Here is a 16246-nt window from a genome sequence, read left to right as displayed (position 1 = left end):
CTTTGCGCATATACCCATGCATATGTAGTGTAGATCCTTACTTGCGAGTACTTTGGATGAGTACTCACAGTTGCTTTGGTCCCTCTTTTCCCCCCTTTTCCTCTTCTTCCCGGATGCCGCAACCAGACGTTGGAACCCAGGAGCCAGACGCCACCGTCAATGACGACCCCTACTACACCAACGGTGCCTACTACTACGTTCAGCCCGTCGACGACCAGGAGTAGTTTAGGAGGATCCCAGGTAGGAAGCATGCGCCTCTTTCGATCTGTATCCCAGTTTGCTAGCCTTCTTAAGGAAAACTTGTTTAACTTATGTCTGTACTGAGATATTATTGCTTCCGCTGACTCGTTTATATTCGAGCACTTGTATTCGAGCCCTCGAGGCCCCTGGCTTGTAATATGATGCTTGTATGCCTTATTTTACTTTTAGAGTTGTGTTGTGATATCTTCCCGTGAGTCCCTGATCTTGATCGTACACATTTACATGCATGATTAGTGTATGATTGGATCGGGGGCGTCACAAGCATCCAGAAGAAGATGCTATTGTCGGTCCAATGAACTTGCATCTATCATTTTCTACTTCCTAGTCATAGAATCTCTCCTCTACTTGTTTATATCCTCATATATGGAACCTCTCCCTCATACGAGATTCTTTTTCTTCTGGTAGAATGGTCCTGAGACAGAGATGGCACTACCAGGGACCAATACCTTAATGTAGTTGTGTGGTGTAACTTAAGGCTACATTAGTACCATTTTAGAAGCACCAAGGGCTCGGTCAATTGAGAATTAACTTATCCTGACTTGATTTTACAAATTTGTTCATACAAATCTAATAAAATATTCACTATGTTATAAACCTTTATCAATCTAGTGCGAAATAAATTATAGCGTTTATTTGGACAGCTCGAAGAAAAATGCACAAATCTCAATGCCTTGCAAGAGGGACAAGAAGAGTCCCGCTGGCACTGATCCCGTGCGGGCTTGTTGTGAAGAAGCCCTCCGGTGGTGGCCAGGAGAGGAGGGTGGGGTGGGGTGGGGTGGTTGGCTGGTGACTAGGGTTTGCTCTTGGGCCTCCCTTAGGGAGCGGCACAAGTAAGGGGTTGGTACAACAACACGGTAACTCTGCCCAAGGCTTCATCTTATGATTGTGTTGTTTGGAATCTATATGTTTTAGAAATGGAGATGATCATCTTTTCTTTGGTTGCCTGTTTGCTCACTGTTGCGGGAGATATCTCAGCCCAGATGTCAACCTTCACGGCTTAGAAATTCTTGATACTGTCACCTTAAAGCAGGTGCTCAGTGTTCTTTTTAATATGAAGATTCTTACTTCTCTCGTTAGGAGCATTTGGATCCGCCGGAATGATTTCATCTTCAAATGGATCCTTGCTAGCTCTATGTACGTGGGAGAATTTTCACAAAATAATTCATACACGGTCTAATTGCTTTTCTTTTTTGCGGCTGACTGTCTAATTGCTTGGTTATGTAGGTTCATGTAACTTCTTTTCTTTTGCTCCAACATTTTCTACTTCACTAAAATTTTGCACTAGATAATTAATTCACATAAGTACTCCAATGGTAACAACTTGGGACGAAGAATTTGAGGAAGCTCCCCGTACACGCGCATTGCCAGTATGAGTCGTGTACACACATGTTACATGTTTGGGGGTACTTTTTTCTTTGTTGACCGTTCTCTATCAGTAGCTAGGTAGTACAGTACGCATGTATATGGTCCTGGGGCAAATGTACGTAGTACTTATATTTTCGTGAGCTCGACGGGCTGCGAGCTAGGCAACAGCCGATCGAAACTTGCCCATCGGTAGACTTTTCCATTGCCCGCTCGACCAACAAACTCTCTCTCTCTCTCCACGCGGCAGATCGAGACGTTCACGTGGCAGACGCGCCATGAGACAATGACCCATGTTCCTTTGTGTATATCTAGCTACAAGGCCAGGACGTACGCATGTATTGCTGCAGGGACAAACCGTACGTGTACTGCAGTGTGCACGATGTGGCCATATTTGTCTGGTCCATCACGACCACACATACACACATCGTACCTACCCGCGCTCAGAGCAAGAGGAAACAGAGTGAATATAAATGATGAACCTGTTGCTCGTTAAAATACCAGAAGAATGCGCATCGTAATTTCTTGACGCTTGTTGCTGCTGACAGCAAAGATGCATGGTGTGCCCGCCAAGCCAAGAATATATACAAGGCCTGAATATATACTGTGGCTCTAGACGAAAAACAAAATTTGATTAGTGCATGCATCATGTGACGCGCGTGAGCGAACTGAATTATTAAATGTGCGTGGACTTATGGAACTACGACTGTTGAGTAACGTGGTTGTATTAGGAAATATAAATTAGACTAGGAAATATTTTGGCTTGCCTTGTACTCCAAGTAGATCATGTATTCTATATATATGCACACGAGAATCAAGCAATATATCGAACATTCCACCAAATTTTTCTCTTCCTTCTAACATAGTATCTATCGCAAGTCGATCCTAAACCCTAGCCGCCGCTGCTTCCGCATCTGCGCGCCGCCCCTGGGACGGTCGGCCTCCATGACCGCCGTCGGTGGTCGCGCCGCCCGTACCTAGGGTTTGTCCACCGGTCGTGTTGACCGGCTGCCCTAAAAAGTCTTTTTCCCGAGCCCTTGCTCCGGGTTTTTTTCTCTGCCGCTGGTCATCTTGATGGGTGTTTACTCTTTGATTCTCCGATCTAAGATCGGTTTGCGTCGCCTGCCCGCCGTTTGTCATCTACATTGCGTCTCTACTTCGACCTCGGCGATTACACCGACTACTGGTATGACTGCGGCATCGTGTGGCTAGCGGGCTGTACGGAACGCCCCCGCGCCCATCCGATCTGCACGTCCTATGCCGGCCGGCCGTCATTGCCCCTGATCTGATCGGGACACGTCCACTCCACCTCCACCAGAATCGGCTAGATGCTGACGCAGGCTTCACGCGCGTGGCAGCGCGTCATGTGCTCATGTGCGCTGGTTGCTTGGACAAGTCATGCGCTGGTTTGCACCCGCGCAGAAGCAGAGGCCATACGGAGATCGGACCTCTCTCCACGCAAGAAGCTTCATCACGTGACAACATCTGCAAGTTTTGACACACAGTACACGTACGTGTGCAAAGCAATCAACAGAAGCTCCATTTCCATCTTCGATCTGGCCCAAGGTTGCGCCAAGTGATCTTCGTCTAGCTGTACTACCTTCAGTCAGGCTCCGCCGCTACATTGACCTCGCGAGTAATCGGATTGATCACCCGTCTGCTTGTGATCCGCTCCACGGTGCAGCGCGACTGACTTGGCCAGTTAGTTGTGTGCACCTCCACGGGTCCCGTGAAGATCGTCTTTGAGTTCAGCGCCCCTCCACCGATCGAGCAACAGGCTGCCGCAGCGTCGCCCCGTCGGGCCGCAGCGCCGCCGCCTCGTAGTTTTTCTCCTGACTGCACCGACCGGCGTCACCGTTGTGTCGCCCCTTCGGGCTGTAGCGCCGCGATACGCGGTCCCCGCCGCCCGAGGCCGTTCCCGAGGTTGCGCCGACTCGCGAACCGCCATTGCGTCGCCCCTTCGGGCCGCAGCATCGCGGCCTGCGGTCCCCGCCACCGCCCGAGTTCTTCCCGCCGTCGCCCCGTCCCGCCTGTCGCCGCTGCGTCGCCCCTGCGGGCCGTAGCGCCGCGGCCCGCGGTCCACTCCGCCGTCACCGCGCGTCGACCTTCCGTAGTATGCGCCGCGTCGTCTCCCTTGACGCGGGAACGCCACCGTCCGCGCCGATCTTCCTCACGCTGTCAGAATTCTTCGCCTACTTCGAGCACTGCCGCCGCACTTTTAACCTAGCCGCCGCCGCCGCTCTTCTTTGGCCGCCGCCGCCGCTACCTTCATAGCCGCCGCAACCACCCGTCCACCCCCTTCATCTTCGTCCAGCACCAGCCCGTCGGCAGCGTCGTCGTCATCTACCCCGACCGCTCCATCTACTCCGACAACCGCGGGCAACATTGGCCCTGCGCCGATTGGCGCCTCAACCGTGGTCGAGTCCTTCTTTGCTGGCCTCTCCGACTTCTTCGACATGGTGTACAGCTCGTGCAGGTCCCAGTCTATGCATGCCCGGTGCTGGTAACACCACGGTGTGCCTTCGTCCACGACGTGTCCCCAGGCCTGGCAAGCCTGGTGCGGCGCTTCGTCAACTTCGTCTTCGTCCGTCTACACATGCCCGATGCTGAGAACACCGACGCGTGCCTTCGTCTATGATGTGTGCCCGGGGTTGGCAACCCCGGCTCGATGCGTCGTCAACATCATCTAGTTCCTGACGCACCACTACTTCGACACCGCTGCGCCCATGACTAACTCGGCGCCTTCTTGCGCCCGCGGCTCCACGGCGACTTTCTCGACACAGGCTACCCCGACTCGACATCGACCACGGCATTCTTCGCACGGCTACCTTGACCACGGCTCCACCACCCACGCTCTCGGCTACCTCGACAAATGGCACAAAGGGCTACCGCCTGCTTGAGAAACCTCGTTGGTTTCCTCTCCAGCCACGACTCCGCGATGCATCGACCGTTACGACTGTGGAGGAGTGTCCGTCGGCTTGCCTTTGGATTATTCTCCAGTCTCACCGTCTGCGTCGCTACCGTTGTGACTGCGGGGGGATGTTGAGTAACGTGATTGTATTAGGAAACATAGGTTAGACTAGGAAATATTCTGGCTTGCCTTGTACTTCAAGTAGATCATGTACTCCTATATATATATGCCCACGAGGCTCAAGCAATATATCGAACATTCCACCAAATCTCTCTCTCCCTTCTAACAACGACTAACTAACTGATCAAGCATGACGTACCCTAAAATCGTTCACGCTTAGTGAATTTTCCACATAGCTCACTTGGGGCACATGCATTGTCCAACTTCAAACACCACTCGCTCGGTGGAGAATGGATCGAGGCAGCTGCAAGCCTGCAACCTCCCTATAAATCCAGAGGGCACGCCTGCATTGCTAGCTCATATCCGAAGACATAGCAGCAGCAGCACCAACAGCTACTTGCTCATCTCATATCACCCAGGCCACACTTTGCCAGTTAACCTAGTTAGTCGATCTGTAACACACCATACTAACCCAGTCAGCCCCCATTAATTAACCAACCGATGGCTGCTGCGCATGTCTTCTTCTCCTTCTCCGTTCAGCCACTGCACCATTCGGCTTCACCTGTGGCCCGAAATGGTGGCTGGAGCGGACGCAACCATGCCTTCTTCCGCCCATCAACGGTGGTATGTCCGGGGCGAGAGCCTGCGTCACATGAGCTGTCCGATGATTTTGACTTCCAGGTATAATATATGGTTATCGACCGTATATGCAATTGGCATGCATATTTATGTCCTTTTTCTAATTATTACACAAGGGATCGAGTTCAAACCTATCAGAGCTATATAATGTTGAGCATAGAGCCTGTCATCATAACTCATAAACGTCACCTTCCACCAAAAGGAAAGAAACGACTTGGTCCTAGGAGGAACTACGAACCAGATTATCCCATTAATATTTGAAATATGTTTATAAAATATATAAACAAACACTATTATGAAAGTATTTTTAATGGTAAATCTAAATATTGTAAGTGCTATCACCCAAAACCCTATATTAATAGTCAAAGTTCTGTAAACTTTGTATTCTTTTGAAGAAGTTTGAGGTCTCTGTGCAACACACCAAGAAAGTGTAACGAATGTTCAAGCATTGCTGCATCACCATCCGACGAGTCGACGAGGCTTATTGACCACTGTTGATCACCTCAAGCGCCTGTGCATCGACCACTATTTCCAAGATGATATCAACACCATCATAGACTCGTGTGCAGATCTCATCCATAGTGATGATCTGCTTGATGCAACCCTTTCCTTGAGGCTGACGCGAGAAGCTGGATATTATGTTTCGGCAGGTCAGTAAAATACAAGTTTAGCATCTCGAGACAGATACATAAACAAGTTTGGGAATCTTGAGTGTCTATGAAATGAACGCGATAACTTTGCTAGAAAAGTATCTTAGAGAGTAGCCAGGTCTAAACTAAGGTTTAATGTTTCCTTGTGGACTATATAAGCACCTCCCTCAAGATGTATTGTACTCATTATTTATGACATTTGCCTAAGACCCCTTCTCAATGAATTGGCAGATGATGTTCTTCAGAAGTTCAGAAATGATAATGGTGAATTCAACCTTGGGCTCAGCAAAGACATTAGAGGGTTGCTCAGCTTGCACGACATGTCGCACCTCAACGTAGGAGAATCATCACTCTACAAGGCAAATGAATTCTCAAGCAAGCAACTTAGATTTGCAATTAAGTATCTGGAGCCAAACCTTGCAAGATATGTAAGACGGTCACTAGACCATCCCTATCATGTGAGTCTGATGCAATACAAGGCAAGGCACCATCTGAGTTATCTACAGAGCATGCACACTAGGAACATGGCAATTGAGAATTTGGCTCTTGCAGAGTTTATGATTAAGAAGTTGCAGCATCAGAGAGAAATGCAAAAGGTTAAGAGGTATAAATATAATAAAATACTAGCTCTCAATGATTAATTTTGTAAAGTGGAAAATATGCGCAATCTTATGATAAGAGGGAAATGCTAGGACTCTTGGCCAAATTTGATAAATTAACATTTTTGATTACTCATGTACCCCACAATTAAAAGAGTGGTGGTTTTAAGTATATGAAAATTCCTTTTCACACAGATGGTGGATGGATCTAGGATTGGCTCAAGAAATTCCGTCTGCAAGGGACCAAGTTCTTAAATGGTACATGTGCTCCATGACCGTCATCGAGGGTTTCTCTTTCTCTAGATATCGGATTGAGATCACACAGATCATATCCACGGTCTACATTGTGGATGACATCTTTGATCTTGTCGCCACACAAGAGGAGCTTTCCCTCTTTACTGAGGCGATCAAAATGTGAGCATTGTTGTTTCCATACTATATAAGGGTAATACGATTAGGAAGCAATATAGTTGCCTTTTTTGCAAGGAAATGATGTATTAAATATGTCCAGTCTGATATTCATACTTCTTTAACTTTGACATTATATATATATATATATATATATATATATATATATATATATATATATATATATAGGGAAAATGCAACCTACTACCGGGTGTAGTTACACCCATTTCTCATATACTACCCTGTGGTAGTATATATACCAATTTATCATTTTTAGCATGTTCATATACTATATATAAGATACTCCAAAGCGAGTTTTGTGAAAAAATTGCATGTGAGCTTATGTTTTTATCATATTTGTGAAATACGTATATATTTGTACGTAAAAAAGAGTATGCTCAAAATATAATACATACTAGCTAAAAAGTAGTATATATACTATCAAAACATGTTGATATACTACATACTACACATAGATATGCTCCAATATGATAGATACTATCTAAAACGTATTAAACAAAAGTGGGAGTAACTACACCCGGTAGTAGGAAAAATTTGTCATATATATATATATATATATATATATATATATATATATATATATATGCTGATGTTTTAATATTTGTTTGAAATCAACATTGTGTCTTTATGAGAAATATTTTAAAGTATTAATAGTTTTCTAATTATTTATTCTACATTCAAGCAAAAAGCAAAAATATTTCATACTAGACATTATTTAGGTCCAAAATGGCATCTACTTTGCTAATGGAATAAAAACTCAATGATTACTTAAGCTTAAGACCATATACTATAAAAATATTTTTTTATCAAAGTTTCACACAAAAATTGCACATTATTCACAGGTGGGATCTTGCAGCTGTTGATTCACTCCCAAGCTACATGATATCATGTTACAAGGCTCTTTACACTATCACAAGTGATGTCGCCGATATGGTCAGAAAAGAGCATGGATCGAGCCGTATCAATCATCTCAAGAAAGCAGTATGTCTACTAGAATGGTTATTCATTTCTCTTTAATTTGATTTTACCTAAGAAACTAAATATAACAACAGTACCACCGATGTTCCCATATTCCGTCCATCATCTCCATCCCCGCACCACCTCCTCCGTTCCCTGTTTACTGAATCTTCCAACCAAATTTCATTGAACCGTCTTAACTATCCCATGTTTTATTGGCTTATCATACAAAATCACATTATTTTCTTTGGTAAGCCAATAAGTAATAAGTATTGATTCAGTTGTCAGCTAAAGTTTCTTTTTGGTATGTCGTTGCACCAACACTAAAATGGCATGTAAATCACGATGATTACATACAAAATATATGTGCCCCTGTTAGAACACTCACGCAATTACCTAGTTGTATTTACAAAAATAATAGAAAGTAAAATAACAGTGGAAAAATTAATCCGACCTGCGTGCCTTTTTCCTTCTTACAGTGGGCAACTTTGTTTGATGGATTCATGATCGAGGGAAAATGGTTATCTACTAATCAGATCCCTACATCCGAGGACTATCTAGGAAACGGGATTGTCACTTCAGGAGCTCCACTTGTATTCATGCATCTTTTATTCATGTTGGGGCATGAATTACCCGAGTGCAACAATGACGACATCCATCGGATCATCTCCTGCCCTCCAAAGATCATGAGGCTCTGGGATGACATGGGCAGTGCAAAGGTCTGAACACACCAAGAACTTGATCACATAAGAACTTAGGATTAGCACTAACAATAATTTTAGATAAATTCATTCAGGTTCATAGCATGGTGGGTCAACATCCACGTCAATATTGACCAAATAAGGCATGATCTAACATATTCGTTCTTCGTCTCATGCAGGATGAATCGCAAAATGGGCTAGATGGATCATACAAAGAGTTGTACCAAAGAGAAAATCCTCGTGGTGACGCAGAGAAGCACATGCTTGAGATGATCAGGAGTGAATGGGAGGGTCTGAACAGGGAATGCTTCTCACGGACAAAATCAACACTATCGCATAGCTTCACCACAGCATCACTAAACTTTGCGAGGATGGTCCGCGTCGTGTATGGCTACAACAACGAGCAGGAGCTCCCTGTCCTTGAGGATTATACAAGGATGTTGCTCTTCTAAATCAATCATGCATTCTATCACATTATATTGCATATAAATCTTATAAATGTAGTGCATTAGTTTTTGGTAGGGTCGTCACGTAGGATGTTGACTAACATCCTGCACAATTCGCATATGTGTTTCACGTGATAAGATGATAAACATACATGGAAAAAAATGGGGAACAACCTACAACTCCATGCAGTATTAAAATGTATGATGAGATGCATATGAATTATAGGCACTGGACGTTGCGAAATACTTTGTGTATGAAATTGTGAATGTATGAAAAGATTGTTGGCTTGTGCAACATTCTGACGATATGCAGATAGTTCTGGTGCTTGAGAGGGTTTACATTTAGTTCTAGCAATGCTCTCTATTATTTTTTTAAGCGAAAGATTTGCCTCATCGATTAATTAAGCAGAAGAGAATTGCCCAGTTAATTTACGGAAAACTGGGCGAAAACCGATACAAACAGATCACGTGCGGACTACTCACAGAGAATGCAACCCCATAAGCACATGATCGACCCGACAATCATACCCAACACATAACGACCACCAGTCCCCACACTGCTGCATCGCAAAGAAGCCCTCAACGAAGACCACAGGTACCACCAAATCCACGGAGATAAGCCAAGCCATAAGGACAACCTAAGAGACTGATGACCAACCATCAAGCAGCTTCGGACGCCTTTTCTGTGGCGCTACTCTTCTTGCTCTTGCTCTTGACAGCCTCCTCCACAATCTTCTTGCCAGATCCAGGGCTAGCCCTCTCCAAACGTGCGAGCAAGCTGTGAATCTCCAACTCGAAGAGAATCTCGTTGACCTTGTCATGCACAGAAACCTGCCCAACTGTCACCCACGACTAGGTGACCGAAGGGTCAGAAACTCCATGATCCACAAAGGCAAGCGGTTGGCTGGGCTTCAAAGGACCAGGCGGAAACACACCGACCGCTTCAATATCATTAACCACAGGTACCACTGACACAATGGACTCAGGCGTCTCCAGATGCACACATGACAGAGGCGAATCATGACCCTCATTGTCCACAATGACGGATGGCGGGCTTGCCGCCAACATTGGCAAAGATGGCATCATGGGCATCACCAAGCCCATCTCCTTTGGAAGCACCTGCCAGCTGCTTGTAATTCAGCCATGAAAATAGAATCAGGGGGAGAGGGGACGTGGAGACGACGATGACCTGTATGGTTCCGCTCGGGTAACCCAATAAATGCCTTTTCTGCTTAATTCGAGAAGCTTAGAGCATCTCCAACGGCCGCACAAAAAATTCGCGCCCAATAAAAGTTAGAGCGCGCTACTGTAGCATTTTTTAATGTGCCGGGATGAACAATGCTTTAGCAGACGCCCAAAAACGCGCGCCCAAAAAGCACACAATGCAAATTGTGAAGTGCGCGCAATCCGGAGCCCAAAATATGCTGCACACAATAGCGTTTTTCAGCGCACGCCCAAAAACTTTTAGCGCTACAGCTTCTACTAAAGCTGATCTGTGCCCAAAAAAATGATTTTTTAATACGCGGAGCTCTTTTTGGGCGCCTGTTGGAGATGCTCTTACCCTCAAATTTATCCTTTTGTAACAATGTACATCCATTCTCTCATTAAATCTCCTCTTGGCTTCACTCACTGGAAAAATAGCCCAACCAGCGACAAGCCGTCCAATTGACCCCTCCCCCGGTTATAAAATCAGGCCAGTGCCCTACCCAAACCCTAGCCCTTCCCCGGTGCCCACATTTCACCCCGCTCGCCAGCGCCAACGCCCCAAATCGCCGTCGTTACTGCCAGGGTTAATAATTTAAATGAAATTTCATTGAAATTTCTAATTTTTTTTGCATATTATGTTGGAAATATGCCCTAGAGGCAATAATAAAAGTATTATTATATTTCAATGTTCATGATAAATGTCTTTTATTCATGCTATAACTGTATTATCCAGAAATCGTAATACATGTGTGAATACTTAGACCACAATATGTCCCTGGTGAGCCTCTAGTTGACCAGCTCATTGTGATCAACAGATAGTCATGGTTTCCTGACTATGGACATTGGATGTCGTTGATAACGGGATCACATCATTAGGAGAATGATGTGATGGACAAGACCCAATCCTAAGCATAGCATAAAAGATCGTGTAGTTCATTTTGCTAGAGCTTTGCCAATGTCAAGTATCTCTTCCTTAGACCATGAGATCGTGTAACTCCCGGATACCGTAAGAATGCCTTGGGTGTATCAAACGTCACAACGTAACTGGGTGACTATAAAGGTGCATTACAGGTATCTCCGAAAGTAGCTGTTGGGTTGACACGGATCGAGACTAGGATTTGTCACTCCGTATGACGGAGAGGTATCACTGGGCCCACTCGGTAATGCATCATCATTATGAGCTCAATGTGACCAAGGTGTTGGACACGGGATCATGCATTGCGGTACGAGTAAAGTGACTTGCCGGTAACGAGACTGAACAAGGTATTGGGATACCGACGATCGAGTCTCGGGCAAGTAACGTACCGATTGACAAAGGGAATTGTATACAGGGTTTGATCGAATCCTCGACATAGTGGTTCATCCGATGACAACATCGAGGAGCATGTGGGGGCCATCATGGGTATCCAGATCCCGCTGTTGGTTATTGGCCTGAGAGCGTCTCGGTCATGTCTGCTTGTCTCCCGAACCCGTAGGGTCTACACACTTAAGGTTCGGTGACGCTAGGGTTATTAGGAAGACTAGTATGTGACTACCGAATGTTGTTCGGAGTCCCGGATGGGATCCTGGACGTCACGAGGAGATCCGGAAGGGTCCGGAGGTAAAGATTTATATATGGGAAGTTGTCAAACAGACACCGGGAAGATTCGGGGTCATACCGGTATTGTACCGGGGCCACCGGAAGGGTTCCGGGGGGTCCACCGGGAGGGGCCACCCCTCCTGGGGGGCCACATGGGTTGCATGGGGCAGGGAGCCAGCCCCTGGTGGGCTGGCCGCACCCCCCTCCCTTGGGCCCATGCGCCTAGGGTTGAGGGGGAACCCTAGAGGGGGCGCCCCCTTGACTTGGGGGGCAAGCCACCCTCCCCCCCTCTCCCCTTGGCCGCCGCACCCCCCCTAGATGGGTTCTAGGGGGCCGGCCCCCTTATCCCTTCCCCCTATAAATAGAGGGGTGAGGGGAGGGCAGCCGCACCATCCTCCAAGGCGCAACCCTCCCCACCCCAACACCTCTCCTCCTCCGTTGTGTGCTCGGCGAAGCCCTGTCGGAGTACTGCCTCTCCACCATCACCACGCCGTCGTGCTGCCGGTGGAGCTGTCTTCCTCAACCTCTCCTTCCCCTTGCTGGATCAAGAAGGAGGAGACGTCTCCCGTCCCGTACGTGTGTTGAACGCGGAGGTGCTGTCCGTTCAGCACTTGGTCATCGGTGATTCGAATCACGTCGAGTACGACTACATCATCACCTTGCAAGCTTCCGCACGCGATCTACAAGTGGTATGTAGATGCAAACTCTCTCCCTTGACTCGTTGCTTAGATGAACTCATAGATGGATCTTGGTGAAACCGTAGGAAAAATTTTAATTTTCTGCAACGTTCCCCAACAGTGGCATCATGAGCTAGGTCTATGCGTAGTTCTCTAATGCACGAGTAGAACACAATTTGTTGTGGGCGTGGATTTTGCCATCTTACTTGCCTCTACTAGTCTTTTCTTGCTCAACGGTATTGTGGGATGAAGCGGCCCGGACCAACCTTACACGTACGCTTACGTGAGACCGGTTCCACCGACTGACATGCACTAGTTGCATAAGGTGGCTGGCGGGTGTCTGTCTCTCCCACTTTAGTTGGAGCGGAATCGATGAACATGGCCCTTATGAAGGGTAAATAGAAGTTGACAAAATCACGGTGTGGTGAATCGTAGGTAAGAAAACGTTCTTGCTAGAACCCAATTGCAGCCACGTAAAAGATGCAACAACAATTAGAGGACGTCTAACTTGTTTTTGCAGCGATTGATCATGTGATGTGATATGGCCAGAAGTTGTGATGAATGATGAATTGTGATGTATGAGATCATGTTCTTTGTAATAGGATTCACGACTTGCATGTCGATGAGTATGACAACCGGCAGGAGCCATAGGAGTTGTCATTATTTTTTGTATGACCTGCGTGTCATTGAACAACGCCATGTAAACTACTTTACTTTATTGCTAAACGTTAGTCATAGAAGTAGAAGTAGTCGTTGGCGTGACAACTTCATGAAGACACGATGATGGAGATCATGATGATGGAGATCATGGTGTCAAGCCGGTGACAAGATGATCATGGAGCCCCGAAGATGAAGATCAATGGAGCTATATGATATTGGCCATATCATGTCACAACCATATAATTGCATGTGATGTTTATTATGTTTATGCATCTTGTTTACTTAGGACGACGGTAGTAAATAAGATGATCCCTTACAAAATTTCAAGAAGTGTTCCCCCCTAACTGTGCACCGTTGCTACAGTTCGTCGCTTCTAAGCACCACGTGATGATCGGGTGTGATGGATTCTTACGTTCACATACAATGGGTGTAAGACAGTTTTACACAGCGAAAACACTTAGGGTTAACTTGACGAGCCTAGCATGTGCAGACATGGCCTCGGAACACGGAGACCGAAAGGTCGAACACGAATCGTATAGAAGATACGATCAACATGAGAATGTTCACCGACGATGACTAGTCCGTCTCACGTGATGATCGGACACGGGCTAGTCGACTCGGATCGTGTAACACTTAGATGACTAGAGGGATGTCTAATCTAAGTGGGAGTTCATAATTTGATTAGAACTTTATTATCATGAACTTAGTCTAAAACCTTTGCAAATATGTCTTGTAGATCAATGGCCAACGCTAATGTCAACATGAACTTCAACGCGTTCCTAGAGAAAACCAAGCTGAAAGATGATGGCAGCAACTATACGGACTGGGTCCGGAACCTGAGGATCATCCTCATAGCTGCCAGGAAACGATATGTCCTGGAAGGACCGCTAGGTGACGCTCCCGTCCCCGAGAACCAAGACATTATGAATGCTTGGCAAGCTCGCGCTGATGATTACTCCCTCGTTCAGTGCGGCATGCTTTACAGCTTAGAACCGGGGCTCCAAAAGCGTTTTGAGCACCACGGAGCATATGAGATGTTCGAAGAGCTGAAACTAGTTTTTCAAGCTCATGCCCGGGTCGAGAGATATGATGTCTCCGACAAGTTCTACAGTTGTAAGATGGAGGAAAACAGTTCTGTCAGTGAGCACATCCTAAAGATGTTTGGGTTGCACAACCGTATGACCCAGCTGAACATTAACCTCCCAGATGAGGCGGTCATTGACAGAATCCTCCAGTCGCTCCCACCAAGCTACAAGAGCTTTGTGATGAACTACAACATGCAGGGGATGGAAAAGACCATTCCTGAAGTGTTCTCGATGCTGAAGTCAGCAGAGGCTGAAATCAAGAAAGAACATCAAGTGTTGATGGTCAATAAGACCACTAAGTTCAAGAAGGGCAAGGGTAAGAAGAACTTCAAGAAGGACGGCAAAGATGTTGCCGCGCCTGGTAAGCCAGTTACCGGGAAGAAGTCAAAGAATGGACCCAAGCCTGAGACTGAGTGCTTTTATTGCAAGGGGAAGGGTCACTCGAAGCGGAACTGCCCCAAATACTTAGCGGATAAGAAGGCCGGCAACACCAAAGGTATATTTGATATACATGTGATTGATGTGTACCTTACCAGTACTCGTAGTAACTCCTGGGTATTTGATACCGGTGCCGTTGCTCATATTTGTAACTCACAGCAGGAGCTGCGGAATAAACGGAGACTGGCGAAGGACGATGTGACGATGCGCGTCGGGAATGGTTCCAGAGTCGATGTGATCGCCGTCGGCACGCTACCTCTACATTTACCTACGGGATTAGTTTTGAACCTTAATAATTGTTATTTAGTGCCAAGTTTGAGCATGAACATTGTATCTGGATCTCGTTTAATACGAGATGGCTACTCATTTAAGTCTGAGAATAATGGTTGTTCGATTTATATGAGAGATATGTTTTATGGTCATGCTCCGATGGTCAATGGTTTATTCTTAATGAATCTCGAGCGTAATATTATACATGTTCATAGTGTAGATGCCAAAAGATTTAAAGTTGATAACGATAATCCCACATACTTGTGGCACTGCCGCCTTGGTCACATTGGTGTCAAGCGCATGAAGAAGCTCCATGCCGATGGACTTTTGGAGTCTCTTGATTATGAATCATTTGACACATGCGAACCATGCCTTTTGGGCAAGATGACCAAGACTCCATTCTCCGGAACAATGGAGCGAGCAACCAACTTGTTGGAAATCATACATACCGATGTGTGCGGTCCAATGAGTGTTGAGGCTCGCGGAGGATATCGTTATGTTCTCACTCTCACTGATGACTTAAGTAGATATGGGTATGTCTACTTAATGAAACACAAGTCTGAGACCTTTGAAAAGTTCAAGGAATTTCAGAATGAGGTGGAGAATCAACGTGACCGAAAGATAAAGTTCCTACGATCAGATCGTGGAGGAGAATATTTAAGTCACGAATTTGGCACACACTTGAGGAAATGTGGAATCGTTTCACAACTCATGCCGCCTGGAACACCTCAACAAAACGGTGTGTCCGAACGTCGTAATCGCACTCTATTGGATATGGTGCGGTCTATGATGTCTCTTACCGATTTACCGATATCATTTTGGGGATACGCTCTAGAGATAGCTACATTCACTTTAAATAGGGCACCGTCTAAATCCGTTGAGACGACACCGTATGAATTATGGTTTGGAAAGAAACCTAAGCTGTCGTTTCTAAAAGTTTGGGGATGCGATGCTTATGTCAAGAAACTTCAACCTGAAAAGCTCGAACCCAAGTCGGAAAAATGTGTCTTCATAGGATACCCTAAGGAAACTGTCGGGTATACCTTCTACTTAAGATCCGAAGGCAAGATCTTTGTTGCCAAGAACGGATGCTTTCTGGAAAAAGAGTTTCTCTCGAAAGAAGTAAGTGGGAGGAAAGTAGAACTCGATGAAGTACTGCCTCTTGAGCGGGAAAGTGGCGCAGCGCAGGAAACCGTTCCTGTGATGCCCACTCCAACTGAAGAGGAAAACAATGATGATGATCAAGGTACTTCGGA

At 46.1% G+C, this 16246-nt stretch overlaps 1 protein-coding gene across 1 annotated transcript; it reads left to right on the top strand.

Annotated features, from left to right (window-relative positions):
• Window positions 1-5155: 5155 nt before the first annotated feature.
• Window positions 5156-9228, top strand: LOC123138848 (S-(+)-linalool synthase, chloroplastic-like). Its single transcript, XM_044558707.1, has 7 exons — window positions 5156-5331; window positions 5714-5943; window positions 6175-6547; window positions 6738-6956; window positions 7814-7952; window positions 8408-8647; window positions 8809-9228. The coding sequence occupies exons 1-7, from the start codon at window positions 5156-5158 to the stop codon at window positions 9079-9081; spliced, it is 1650 nt and encodes a 549-aa protein (XP_044414642.1). The 3' UTR covers window positions 9082-9228.
• The last annotated feature ends 7018 nt before the right edge of the window (window positions 9229-16246 follow it).

This window comes from Triticum aestivum, chromosome 6B (assembly GCF_018294505.1).
Source record: "Triticum aestivum cultivar Chinese Spring chromosome 6B, IWGSC CS RefSeq v2.1, whole genome shotgun sequence".
NCBI classification, from domain to species: domain Eukaryota; kingdom Viridiplantae; phylum Streptophyta; class Magnoliopsida; order Poales; family Poaceae; genus Triticum; species Triticum aestivum.
Note: the sequence above shows the minus strand (reverse complement) of the source record. Positions and strands in the feature narration are given on the sequence as shown.

Excerpts from the sequence above, each read along its gene's own strand:
- LOC123138848 (XM_044558707.1), top strand. The coding sequence starts at position 5,156 with ATGGCTGCTGCGCATGTCTTCTTCTCCTTCTCCGTTCAGCCACTGCAC. Across the intron at positions 5,944-6,174 it reads TGGATATTATGTTTCGGCAG|ATGATGTTCTTCAGAAGTTC; the intron begins GTCAGTAAAATA and ends ATGAATTGGCAG. Across the intron at positions 6,548-6,737 it reads GAAATGCAAAAGGTTAAGAG|ATGGTGGATGGATCTAGGAT; the intron begins GTATAAATATAA and ends CTTTTCACACAG.